The following is a 15,028-nucleotide window of genomic DNA, read 5'->3' on the forward strand; positions in this document are numbered from 1 at the left end:
TAGGGATGCACCGAATATTCGGCCACCGAAAATTTTCGGCCGAAAATGGCATTTTCGGTTTTCGGCCGATAGACTTTTATCACCGAAACAACACGGCCGAAATGTTGTGATGACGCAAACAGAAACAGCGACCTGCACGTGCACCTGCATAGCGCAGACCACGAGCTCCCCGCGACATTCACTTCACACCAGTGAGAACATTCTCTCTCTTCTTATTCCTTTATTCGCAGCACTAAAGCGTCTCCTAACAAAGAGATTAAGACGGACCACGAAGTGAAAACAAAGAAAAGTACAGTCTTATAGAGTCTGTTAGCACACGTCTCACTGGATCTTTTCGGATCCTCCGCACTTCATCGCGAATGTGCTTGATCCGCGTTATAAAGACCATTACTTGGATGAGAAAATAAGGCAGCGTGCACGAGAAATGATCCAGGCCGCGTTGGATGCGGAGAACCCGCATGGAGACGGAGAAGCTCCAAGCGCAGGAGACTGAGATCAGAGCGCAGAAAAAAAGACTCGTGTCTGCACCAGAAGAGGGGCATGCACCCTCGTTGTCTGATGTGTTCAGTGGAATTCTGCAAAAAAGTGCCTCAAATAATAATAATACGTTGGCTATTTTGTTCTTAGGCTACTATATATGTGGCATTATATATATACACACACACACACACAATATCAGATTGTAGCCATTTTTCTGCTAGATTTTCTGCTAGATTTCTGCTTTAATTTGATAAAAATGTTTATTTATGCCCTGGCCCTATGTAAATACACTCTCTCAAATATTTCTCAAATGTCAGGCAGATGACAAGCTCAACTGCTCAACAGCTAGATGGTTATCTGTCTGAAGTCCCCATCCCCAGAAGTGATAACAGTCTTGCCTACTGGAGAAGTAATGCACTTTCTAGTCCTACAGAGAAAAAATTCAAATGCACTTCACCTTAATGCAATTTGTTTTTATGAGAGAACAGTTAATTTTAAAACCTTTCTGCAGGCCAGTAGGCCTGTACTTTATTATTTAATATTAGGGCTGTCGCGATAACCGCAAAATTGTAATACCGCGCTATTGACAAGCAAACCGCAGAGGAAAGATAGCAACCGCAGAAACCGCGGCAACCGCAGTGTTCAGGTTTTTTTTTTTTTATGAGGCTGTGGCCTTATTGTTTTTTTTTTCAATTTGTCACTGTGCATTCAATGTTAAATAAATTATATTAATGATACAATATGGTCACGACTGTAATTTTCTCGTGAGCCGTTGTAGCTTTATGGTGCTTCGCTAGTTTTGAATAGGTCGGCTGAAACGATGGGAGGCGCTCGATCTCGTCCCAAAACCTAATGTCACGTTGCCAGTTTGGGAACATTTTGGCTTTCAACCCAATGAAAAGGACGAGCCAGCGAATATAGATGAGCCGATATGCAAAATGTGCTGCAAAAAATGTTCGTGTGACACTGCAATACATCTAATTTGAGGTCATCGGGACATTCTAAAACGCTTAACGGGAAAAACGCTTAACGTGGTTTAATGTACCAATACAGTGATATTAACAGACCAAACTCACTAAACATCATACTAATAAAGTATATTATCTACAAAAATCAGATGATCCCTGAATATGAATTCAACGCGTTTAATAACACGTTAAGCCTTTTCCTCTCATAGAAAACCATCATAAGGCTTAACGTGTTATTAAACGACTTGCATTCATATTCGGGGATCATCTGTTTTTTTTGTTTTGTTTTTTGTACATTGTATACTACTTTATTAGTATAATGTTTAGTGAGTTTGGTTTTTAAAAATCACTGTCTTAGTACATTACAGTACATTCTTATAACGGTTTTCTATGGGAGGAAAAGGCTTAACGTGTTATTAAACGAGTTGCATTCATATTCAGGGCTCATCTGATTTTTTATAGATAGTATACTTTATTAGTATGATTTTTAGTGAGTTTGGTCTGTTAATATCACTGTCTTAGTACATTAAGCCATGTTAAGCGTTTTAGAGTGTCCCCTGTCATCCAGCGCAGCTGCCCCCTCAAGCATCAGGTCGCGGAGCAACATCAAAAAGAACAGCTGTGACCGGCCGACAGTTAGGAGTAGCTGAAGCCTTTGCGAAATCTGTAAAATACAGCCGTGAAAGTATAAGGCATACCTGCTGAAGTCACGGACAACCTCTGCGTCAGTGCCCATACCCAAGAGAGCGTGAGCAGATAACGAGCTCACACACGCTATCTGCTTGAGGAGTGCATCGACTGCAGCGCGAATCCACTGTCCTGGTGGGCCAGTGGTGACGCGATAATCAGTCTAGATTTCCGCTGCTGTCCAATGTCGCGCGCACATACATGTAATACATGTTAGAACTTGATTTCTTAAAAAAAAAAAATATTGGAAAACGCATGTTCTTGTTGCTGTTTGGCATTTAACAATAAATAAAAATGTTTTAAAACGTCTCTGTCAGTTAAAAAAAGCAACACTATATGCTACATAACTCAACGATAGAGCTTTGTTTGTATGCAGCAAAATCAGGATAAATTAGGTATGTAAAAAAAAACAAAAAACGGCGGTAATACCGCATATCGCGCTATTGAGCCACCCATAATAACCGCAGGGGAAATTTCTTAACCGCGACAGTCCTATTTAATATACACATGAGTGGGATACATTTTTAGTTTGAATTTTATTTTAATACTGTGCATTGTTGCAATGTGCTTAATAAATATTTGCATAATTTGTAATTAATGTATTTTTATGTTTTTTTAATAATTTATGTAATTGTAATTATCTTTGAAACTTTAATATTAATTTATGCAATTGCAATGTCTTAATTTTAGTAAAGTTAGTACACGGTCATAGCAATAAATGCAATGGTACTAATAATTGCCATAATTTCTTTCGGTGTTTCGGTTTTGGTTTTCGGCCTTGGTTTTCTCTTTTTCGGTTTTCGGTTTCGGCCAAGAATTTTCATTTCGGTGCATCCCTAACACACACACACACACACACACACACACACACACACACACACACACACACACACATTATTTATAATACAATAAATCAATAAATAATAAAATATTTTTAAACAATAACACACAATTGTGTGACATAGGTCAAATGCACATTTTAAGTAAGAAATGATGCAAATGCAAAATAAGCTCCACATTTCGGCTTTGATCCCCTTTTCAATTTCACTGTGAGTACGAGTCTAAGGTAATTATTCCAGAGGAAAATCGACTTTATGCCACAAATGCTGCCAATTGAGTTTAACTTGTATCGAACCTGAAGCATTCATTTAAAGTAAGTGATGGCCGAGGATCCAAGCATTCGGTTTAAATCGAACAGCCTTGCCACGAGTTACAGAGGCAGAGGTCTATATTCATCAGGTGAGGTGCAGTTTTTCCCAGTGTGCTGCCAGCAACCTGCTCTTTCTTGAACAAGCATGCAACATCTTGTCACTGGGATCCTACTGGCCTTTGAACTCTGTCACGAGCCATGGCTGCAGTGAGTGAGCGCGTGCATGCAAGAGAGAGAGAGAGAGAGAGAGAGAGAGAGAGAGAGAGAGAGAGAGAGAGAGAGAGAGAGAGAGAGAGAGAGAGTGAGAGTGAATGCTTGCATGCATCTATGTGCCTGCCTCCTGCCCACACACTCCCTCTTCTCTTGTTCTGCAGCAGGCAGACTGTTGCCTTGGAAACACAAAGTGCTCCTGTCTGTTGAAAGTGAGAAAAAAAATGCAGCTTTATTTATTTATTTGTCTAATTTCTTTTCCTCTTTTCTTTACGAGGGACGAGCGTACGCTCCTCTCTCATCAGGAGGGAGATGAAATGACTTCAGATGTGACAAGATTAGAACACCACTGATTCTTTTTTTTCCTCTTTGCATTTTGCGAATCCAACAACTTAAGCTCCTATTCAAGACCTGCACTTAATTTCCATCTAAACAGCATTATGGCTGACTAACAAAAAAAAAACCTATAAATAAAAAACAGAACCACAAAGCCAAAAATACACACAGAACAGCACAATCTATCTAGACATTAATTGGCTATTTCCATTAACATGCAACTCATTTCCATAAATCTAAAGTGTGCAATTTCTGCACCACTAATGTTACCAGCCAGAACGGCAAAAACAATTCGATTACACAAAAATAATAGCAACTGCTGTTTAAAGGTAGTCTCTGTAGGGTGTTGTAGGGGAAAAAACTATCGGCGAACGCAGCAGCCACGTATCGGCCGATGCTTATACATGTAAAATCCTCAAAAATCCGCCCGATATATCAGCCGGCCGATATATCGGTCGATCCCTAGTTACTAGGGTGTTCTGGGGTTTTATGCAATTCTAGCTAGTTTCTAGCATGTTGCTAGTATTCTATAAATGTGTTCTTGATGGTTGCTATGGCATTGCTAGACTACTGTCAGGGTGTACTGGGGTGATATACAACTCAATATGGTCTCTAGGGTGTTGCTGGGCTGTTGGTAGGGTGTTCTGAAGCATCATACAATTCTAGGTGGTGTTGCTAAGCTGTTGCTAATGTGTTCTTGATGGTAGCTATGGCTTTGCTAGGCTGTTGTTTAGATGTTACACAATTCAATATGGTCTCTAGGGTGTTGCTAGGCTGTCGCTAATGTGTTCTTAATGATTGCTTGATGTTATTTCTAGGATGCTGGTATGGTGACCTGGGGTGTTATATAATTCAATATTGTCTCTAAGGTGTTGCTAAAATATCAGTTTGGGTGTTCTGGGGCGGTATGTGATTCTAGGTAGTCTGTAGAGTGCTAGGCTGCTGCAAATGTGTTCTTGATGGTTATGACATTACCAGCCTGTTGGTTGGGTGTTATACAATTCAATATGGTCTCTAGGGTGTTACTAGGCTATCGGTAGGATGTTCCAGGGTGTTATTTGATTCTAGGTGGTCTCTATGGTGTTGCTAGGCTACCGGTAGGTTGTTCTGTGGCATTTTACGATTCTAGGTGGTCTCTAGCGTGTTGCTAGACTAACAATGGGATGTTCCAGGGTGTTATTTAATTCTAGGCGGTCTTTAGGGTGTTGCTAGACTATCAGTAGGATGTTCCAGGGTGTTATTTAATTCTAGGCGGTCTCTAGGGTGTTGCTAGGTTGTTGGTAGGGTGTTCTGGCGATTTATGTGGTCTCTAAAGTGTTGCTAGACTATCAGTAGGATGTTCCGGGGTATTATTTGATTCTAGGTGGTATCTAGGGTGTTGCTAGGCTATCAGTAGGTTGTTTTGTAGCCTTTTATGATTCTAGGCGGTCTCTAGGGTGTTGCTAGGCTGTTGGTAGGGTGTTCAGGCAACTTATGTGGTCTCTAGAGTGTTGCTAGACTATTAGTAGGGTGTTCTGGGGTGTTATTTGATTCTAGGTGGTCTCTAGTGTGTTGCTAGGCTATCGGTAGGTTATTTTGTGGCTTTTTATGATTCTAGGCGTACTCTAGGGTGTTGCTAAAATATCAGTAGGGTGTTCTGGGGCGTTGTTAGGTTATCGGTAGATTGTTTTGTGGCATTTTGCAATTCTAGGCGGTCTCTAGGGTGTTGCTAGACTATCAGTAGTATGTTCTAGGGTGTTATTTGATTCTAGGTGGTCTCTAGGATGTTGCTAGGCTGTTGGTAGGGTGTTTTGGTGATTTATGTGGTCTCTAGAGTGTTGCTAGACTATCAGTAGGGTGTTAATCTCGAAGATGTTGCTAGACTGCTACAAATGTGTTCTTAATGGTTGCTTTGGTATTACTGGGATGTGGTTGGGTGTTCTGGGGTTTTATACAATTCTAGGTGGTCTCTAAGGTGTTGCTAATTGTGTTATTGACGGTTTCTACAGTTCTGTGGTGGTTGCTATGGTGTTTTAGGTGATTGCTAGGTCATTGTGAGACTAGGCTGTTTGTTGCTAAGGCATTGTTAGATGTTTTCTAGGATGTTCGTAGTGGTAAGGCAGTTGAGAGAGTGTTCTCACTGGTTGCTAGGATGTTGCCCACTCTCTCGGTTTCTATGGTTGTGACTCAATCAGTCATCTCCCTAGTGCACTGCAAAGGAAGTTTGCTGTTTCCAGGAGAAAGTATTTGAAAACACTGAAAATATTACACATGGTTTTAAAAGAGTCAGAAGTAAACTCACTCTATACTCATTCTAAAATATAAATTTCTTGTTTCAAGCACAAAAGCAAGGAAAGACGGAACCCTGTCATTCATTCAAGTTGCGTGATGGTTACATGAAACAGACGGTGTAGTATTCAACCTCACACACAACAGCAACAGAATCAAACGCACACACGGACATCACACATGCTCATTGTGCGTACGAGGGCTTTTCTCCCTTCTGTTAATTTGGTCCTTGTCCCATTCCACCGGTAAAGCTTGCACAACAGGGAGAAACGCCCACAGACCCATTCATACAGCCAGAGAGAGAGAAGATGGAAACCGCACTGCAAAAGTGCCTCATGTAGCACAAACACCTCCAAACACTGTGTAGGTGGAGTGTTTATGGGTCCAAACCGTCCACTAAAGAGAAACGTCCTCAGAAAACAGACTGAATGAGATTCCAGTTTACAGACAGCTCGCTGTGATGCATCCAATGAATGAAATTATGGATAAAACCTCTAGATCAGCTTTGGAAATAGGGAAATTAATGGAGAACATCAAATGGATTGGATGTTTGGAAACTGGATATTTTTCACATCAATTGACTACAAGGAAATTAGAATAATTGAGAATCCTTATGTAAATGTAATAACAGAAACTGAAAAGCAATTATGAATGATCTACAAGATATACTGGAACATCCAAGCTATAAACTGATTAGGCAAGCTATATAATGTAATATGATATAATAATACATGTATAAATATAAATAAATCTATATTTTTTTTTTAACTTTTCTTTTTACCATAATATTTAATATTTGTAACTTATTTTTATATTATATAGAAACTTATATATTTAATATAATATACACACACACACTGAACTATATAGATTATATTAAAAGTATATATACACACATTTATTTGTATTTTATTAAAAAAATATGTATATCATAGTAATTAATTTGATAATAATAATAATATACAATGTATAAATATACATTTATTTTATTTTGTATGTTTTATTTATATAACATACAATAAATTTTAATAATAATAATTTTAATTTAATACATTTATTTTATTATTTTCATTATATTTATACATTTCATTTAATATAATAATTAAATACTACTATTACTACCACTAATAATAAGAAAGAAAGAAAGAAAGAAAGAAAGAAAGAAAGAAAGAAAGAAAGAAAGAAAGAAAGAAAGAAAGAAAGAAAGAAAGAAAGAAAGAAAGACTCCTGGCTGTTCGTTATCTTTAAAGGAATAGTTTCAGTTTCCAAAAGTTACATTTCTGTGATCATTTATTATCCCTTTTTATAGCTTGACAGACTCTGGCGTAGTATTTTACATGCATTTTAAAAAGACATTACTACCATAACTTATTAAAATGCCATGTAATGATTTAGCTGGACTAAAACTATACTTGGTCTGAATTCAAAATCACTATATTTTGGGTGAACTGCTGCTTTAAGCGTACAAGCGTTCACTCATCAGCTCCCACAAGGACTTTTCACACACCTATATAGTAGAGGAAAACAAATATAAGCTACCCAGAATCCCAGCAAACCTCTCACGTCGTGAATCCTAATAAAACGGGTTCAACACACAGATTACTGTACATCATGAGACTCAACATGTCAGCATGTGGTTGGAATAGTTATGAGTGTTTTCATGACGGCTGAACGTCTGAGGATGATCAAACCAGCAGTGAAGGGGGTCGATGGGGAGTATTTGATCACACTCACAGATAATACATTTCAATAAAATGCAGGAACACAGAGACATACACATTTCTCATCACAGGGATTTCATCTGATCCAACGCACACATCCACTCAAGATAACATTCCCTCTACACTCCAGGAGGTTTGAAACAGCACCTCCAGGTATTTTCAGACAAACACATTCTCACAAACACACATGCAAACATATCCGTATAACTGTCATTACAATCCCTCTTCGCACCACAAGATCTGCAACTGCACCTTTCGCCGTTTCTTAACACGCACACAAACCCGGGAGTGTTTTGGGCTTCGTGACGCTCATTAGACAGCGAGGCTGCAGGTACATGGCACGTTCCCATTAAATCTGCCACAATACCTCACTGAGCACACAAGACAGTGGAAATGAGCCAGCTTTACCAGCTAACCAGACACAAACAAAACACAAGTACAGCCAATTCACACCAAGCCCCAGATTTTTTTGCCAACATGTTTTTACAAACACTTTTACACAGAGCCTAGTTCAATTTTCTAAGCTAAAAACTGGGAGAATGGTGAAACCCTACATGTTTTGTGGCTTTTAGACCATTTTTATTACCTTTAAGATCATCTATACTACCATTCAAAAGTTTGGGGTCAGTAAGACTTAAAAACAATAATTAATTCATTAACAGTTTTATTCAACAAGGACTCATTAAACTGGTTAAAAGCTACAATTTAAAGTTATTTATCCAAGATTCCTGAAAAAAAATAAAATAAAATTGTAGCAACAATTCTAAAAAAAATTTTTTTTTTTTTTTTTTTTTTTTAACATTTATGATTTAAAATAAAATGTTTCTTGAGCCGTAAATCAGCATATTAGAATGATTTCACAAGACTGGAGTAATGATGCTGATAATAGAGCTTTGCATCACAGGAATAAACTACATTTTAAAATATATTTAAATAGAAACCGTTCTTTTAAATTGTAATAATATTTCAAATTTTTTATGTTTTACTGTATTTTTGATCCAATAAATGCAGCCTTGGAGTCTTATTATCTTATAAAATCCTCACTAACCCAAAACTTTTGAAGAGTAGTGTATTTGCTAATCACCTCCTAAATGTTCTCAACAACTTTTTGCAGACCTGCAAAACCAATTAGATACCACTCCCCAATACCACCTGCAACCAATTAGAAACTAAACCTTTATTTCATTAAAAATATATATTTTGACAATCTAAAAATAGACAATTCTTCCCAATCTAACAACAAAATGTAATGACTTTATGTTCTGATTTTGTAAGAATTAAGCACTAACGTTAGAGTAGGAAATACATCAACAGAATTTTTATGAGGTTTTTAAATGCTCTACCAGTCTTTTACTGTTAATGTCTAAATATGATTAAAATTGGTCTTAAAATATTTCAAATAGTTCAAAGAAACCCACATCCTTCATTATTTAGAGAATGTCTCGGCTAGGAAACACTACGCTCAGAAATAAAAAAGGTTTTGACTCCGCCCACTTTGAAATCTCATTGGTCAGTTCTCCTGCTGTGTTATTTTTCTATTTACAAATTACAGCATTGATTCAAATTAGTGGACATTAGAGTGAGCAGATTAAACCAGTCGATTGATTAACTTTAATTCATAATGCATGCTTTTAAAGCTCCGCTTGCTAAAAACATTCTGGTTTGTGAGTCTTAATACGCCGGTTTCTTTTCCGAATGTCCAAAACAGACAATATCTCTCTCAATTAGTTTCACCCTCTATACTGACAAGCCGGGCTCCGAGTGCATCCCCTTGAACTGGCACGGCTCCCGGTTCACGCATCTAAATTCAGCGAATGGCATCCTCTCCAGATGGCGGCGGAGGGTGTGAAGAGGATTTTGTTGAGGGGAAGCAGGACAAGCCCCTCTTTGCATCCGGCCAGCTCAATCCAACCTTTGCCTGTAAACAGATAGGAGATCTGCATGCCGGCTGCCCGAGCAGGATGAGGGCGTGCGGGGCGACCCACGTCACGGCTCTACAGAGCGCTAGGGTCACATTCATGAGGCTTTGGCTCCTAGCGTGTGAAAGCTGAATGAAAAGGCAGCAGAGAAGGACATTTGGGATGACTATGACTCGAATAAATGTACTGAAGCTGCAATCTGCCGTTGACCCCACTAGCAGGCTACAAGCAGCGAAGCAGCTGCAAAAACACTTTAGTTTCTTCCTTGAGGGATATTTCTGCAGTAAGAGACTTTAAAAAAGGTATTTTAATGCTTCTCTTTTCTTTTCTTTTTTCATTGGATTGTTCTGCTATTTATTCTGATTATTTAGCCAATTTTTGATGGAAGATTTTGGCTTAAGAAAGGCTTGACATGTTGCTAACAGCAAATTGGAAAATAGCACCAATGCCAATAATGTTAACAGATAACCAAGTATATGTTTAGGCATTATTTCAGAAAACTCACATTCAGGTTTCTCTCAAATCTGGTATGGAAGGCCAACTTTTCAATTTCATCCAATCAATTAAATTAATGCTGGACAAAATAATACAGTCCTAAATATTACATTTTTGTGGAATATTCCGTTTCAATCCAAACTATGACAACATTATGCAATAAAATGGGTTGGAAAGGGTATATTATGCTGACATTTATGTTATAAGCCAGAGTTAAATTAGACAACATGGACTTATTTTAGACTGTGTATTCTGATTTTAAAAATGCCTTTATATAAATGCCTAAATTTATATAATTACAATATATAATTACATTTTAAACATTAATTAATAAAATTAATTAATATAGCCCAGATTGCAATAAAAAAAAACATTTTTTTTTAATATGAGCAGGCTCAAACATTAAAGGAATACTCTAGATTCAACTTAAGATCTATATAATACTCTAGATTATGAAATATAATTTGTATTTTATTAAAAATAATTAAATTAATTTAAATTTGATTTGATTAAATTCTAAAATGAAAAAATGGGTATTATATATGTATTATATATGTATATATATATATACATATATATATATATATATATATATACATATTTAATAAATAATAATAATAATAGTAATAATACAAATAAAATAATAAAAGTACTTAAATTATATTAGATGGCAATACCATGATACATGGTTTATTTGCATAGCACATGATATTGCCATCATACATGTTAAAAGAAATATAGTATTAGCATGAAAACATGACCTTACCATGATGACCATGTTTAAAGGCCAAAGTAATACCTTTTTCTTCATGTAAAAACTACAGAACATGAACTACTGAGGAAAAAAGTAGCTGAGGCAGGGAAAATAAAATACAAGAACACACACACAAAGCCCCAAGGCAGAGTAGGGCAGAGTAACAGACAGTTTGATACATTCTCTTCGGCATCTATGATAATGTATGCTAATGTGGCTTGCATGATTGGCTATTGTGGTAATATATGCAAATGTTACTTGCATGATTGGCTGCTGTGGTAATATATGCAAATGTGACTTGCATGATTGGCTGCTGTGGTAAAATACACAGGTCAGAAGTGATTTACACTCTTCAGTCTTACATAACCTTACATAACCTTACAACCGCAGTGAAGAGAGTACGAGCCGCTTTACAAAGACGTGAAAAATGCATTCTGCCTGGGTATAGTAGATAACTCTATTTATCTGCTACAAACTAACAAGCCGAAATGGCTCAATCTGCAGACAGATGCAAACCCTAAAAAAGGGATGAAAGTCAGAAACTAGAGCCGTTAGAGCCGAAATGGCTAACTATGTGAAATGATGTGCACACAGTCAGGACTGAAAAGAAAACTGGATTAAAGACGTCACCTATGACAGATGACTGTACACTTTTAACCATTACAACACCTTGATGGGTAAAAAAGAGCCAATTCTTCTACCTGATCTGAATAGAAAACAGGAGCTGAACATTTCAGGAAGTATTTGAAAGAAGGATGAAAGGCTGTTTCTGAAAAGTTTACATCCTTTGGTGAAACCGACAGTCTGGCTCTGAGTGACACAGCAAAATCTGGCTTCTAGAAGATTCATCATGGCATTATAAACGCTATGAAATATTCATACCTGTAATATCAATCACATTTACTGACAGCACTCTGGATGGAGGAGCTGGCCAACAAATCATTGGTAATGGAATTTCGAAATCTATTGAGAGACAACGGTAAAAGCGTTTACGTTTATCTTTATCTAATAAACTTTCATTGTACATGTTACTGTGAAACCAGAGCGACAGAATCACTTTCTGACATTTTTAATATTAGGCTATCTAATCAATTTCAATGTCATGACCGCATAATTCCAGTAAAGATGGTAAACCCAGTCAATTTGATACGGACATCAGAAATACGAACTTTAGATACAGGAATAACGTCTGTAACACATAACTAGAGGTTCAGTTCATAACTAGAAACATATTCTTACTGCAAAAATGACAATATTAGACATTTAATAACACATATACAAATTTATTAAAGTACCAATTTATAATAAAAGGATCATTCATTTAAAAACCAGTGTCATTTTAATATATATACTTTATGGTGTTGTTGTATTTGAAAATTTAAGTAAATATTTTAGCCAAAATAAAACGTATTTAAATTAAATGAACAAGAAGTCATGGATATTTGGTCAAAATAAAAGCAAAATAAAATAAAATAAAATAAACAAGAATTCATGGATATGTGGCCTATTTTTCTAAACTTTGGGCTAACATTGTAAAATTAAACTAAATTAAATTAAATGCATATATTTTTTAAATTAAATTAAACAAGAAGTAATAAAAATGTGGTCTATTTTTCCGGCTTTGGCCAAACATTGCAAAAATTTAAATAAAATAAATACAATGTAATTAAATTTAATTAAACAAGAAGTAATAAATATTTTGTCTATTTTCCTAGACAATGAATTTGACAGTAAATGTGTATATAGCACTTTGTGCAGATACACTTGCAAACAGCTTTAAGTATCTATACCTACCAAAAAGCAGCATGAGGTCACCAAACATCAATGTCACGCTTCCATTATTTTATTTCCACAGTAAGAATCTCATCACAACAGCCTCATGAATGGGCTTGTGTGCGATTCTTTCTGAAAACGATCATATCGGAGCAGGTGTTGAACACACATGAGCCTGATCCGTCACAGATTGCGTCACGCTCATCCGTGAGAATTCACAAACACCGAACCCACAGCTGTGAAGTCTGCAGGTGACACTCGGGGCGAGAGACCTCACACACCCATATAGGTGGAAAATCACTGCGTTTAAATCTCAGGTATGGTAATCCCACATCATTGTATGTATAAAACGCATAATTGCATGTGAAAGAATGTTATTTATAGTCGCTATGTGTGTATATCTCAGTCCTAGTGTCTGTAAACAGCCATGACTGTGTTTGTGTACACGTATGTGTGTGTGTGTGTATGCGGATGACAATGACACTCAGTGGGTAATTGATGCACCAGCTCAAAGTGGCAGGTTCGACAACACCCCCTGCGCCACCCTCCTCCTTCCAGAAGCACACACACACACACACACACACTCACAAGCAAACATAATTACATGCCTGACTCCTGAAGACAGGGGAGAGAGGGATGCGACTGATTGCTGTGAAAGAGGAAGGGAAGAACGAGAAATGGAGAAATGAAAACATCTGGCCAGCGAAGCTCGAGCAATCAAGAAACACCAATCAGAATCACACACAAACGACCCCTTTGGACTTCAAATCTCACTTTTTGAATACTCATTCTGATGCTTCATTAAATAGTGCTATTATATATATGATACTTGCATGTTCACACAGCTTTGTGTATCACTGTATAATTGCATACTACAATGGATTCTAATTAATGTAATTAATATATTATATAAAATGTAATTATTAGTCTTATTTTTTTTCTTTCTGTCTTTTGCATTATGTAAAATTATTTATTTTATGACAATTAAGAACATTTGCCCCTAGATTCTCATTAATGTATTGCAAATAAAGTAAATAATCATGCAAGTATTTGTTTTGCTGTATTTGTTTTGTTTTTCATACAAAAAGAATGCATGGAATTATACTGTAATATGGTTTAAAAAATCCTTTATGAAAGTAATGAAAATAAACTTGTCATAAGAAAAAAACTGACATTGAAAATAATGAGAATTACACAAAATACAACCCACATGTACCACAACTGAATGAATCAATGTAATCATAATTTGGAGCAAAATGCACTTAATTGTTGAGAAAATAAGGCAATCACAAAGCCAAAAAAAAGGTCTTATATCAAAATAAGATTTATATTTCTTTACTGTTTGAGCTACATGAATTCTTTATGCAACTGCACAGAGTAAAGCTATGCAAAGGTCATTGTTCGGTTCTTTAAGAATATCCCCACCGAACGGGGCGTCAGGAGAGGACACGTTGTTACAACTCGTTGTGGGTTTTTATTTACCCTGATTTATTTTTCATAAACAATTGATTAGTCCACACACATCAGCAGGTTATAAACCTGGAGAAATGGAGAGGTTACAATGTAAACAACAATATTGATAGCCACATACATAATATACCATAAAATCTGAATATAAATATATATTACATATTATAACATATACAAATATAAGTAAAATATAAATTTCAATATAGTCAGTATTTAATCTTATAAATATCATAATATACTTAGTATTTAAACTAAATGACTACACAAAGCACATGCATATTAACACAGAAATGCAACAACTTCACACACACCAAATATACAATGTCAATGTTACACATTAAACCAATAGCGTTCTCAGTCTGTTGACTCAAAGTGAAAACAGTGAGTGTAGTTCTAAGTGGCATCGCTGAGCATAGTAATCCATTACAAAATGTAAAGTGATCAACTACATTACCCATCCAGCACTGCAAACAGGAAGTAACTCGTGTGACAGTGAAATGCTCCAATTTCAAACATTTGCCTTTTATATAGCCACGGATACTATCGAGCCGACAATATTAAACATCAGACCGCACACAAGGTTTTATCAGCGTGACCAAAGTAACAGTTTTCAATCATACAAACCGCGCACATGTAACGGCAGCACAGCAGTAACGCAACAGACAACAAACTCAATGGATAAAAACAGCAGCTTACCGGTGGCGCATCTCTCCTGACGAGACAACATGCCAAAATGAATACTCGCTCCCGCTTATAGCCCGCGCTCATTCATTACTGGATTTAACACACCTGTTTGG

At 36.5% G+C, this 15,028-nt stretch overlaps 1 protein-coding gene across 1 annotated transcript in view; it reads right to left on the reverse strand.

The window, feature by feature from the left end:
* Positions 1-9,530: 9,530 nt before the first annotated feature.
* Positions 9,531-15,028, reverse strand: part of LOC132116279 (arf-GAP with GTPase, ANK repeat and PH domain-containing protein 3-like) — a 42,030-nt gene continuing 36,532 nt past the window's right edge. The window contains exon 2 of the mRNA XM_059525044.1: positions 9,531-9,867. Within this exon, the coding sequence (XP_059381027.1) occupies positions 9,854-9,867 (14 nt within the window). The 3' untranslated portion in view covers positions 9,531-9,853. The remainder of the gene's footprint in view (positions 9,868-15,028) is intronic.

The sequence above is a fragment of the Carassius carassius genome, chromosome 35 (assembly GCF_963082965.1).
Source record: "Carassius carassius chromosome 35, fCarCar2.1, whole genome shotgun sequence".
Classification (NCBI taxonomy): Eukaryota; Metazoa; Chordata; class Actinopteri; order Cypriniformes; family Cyprinidae; genus Carassius; species Carassius carassius.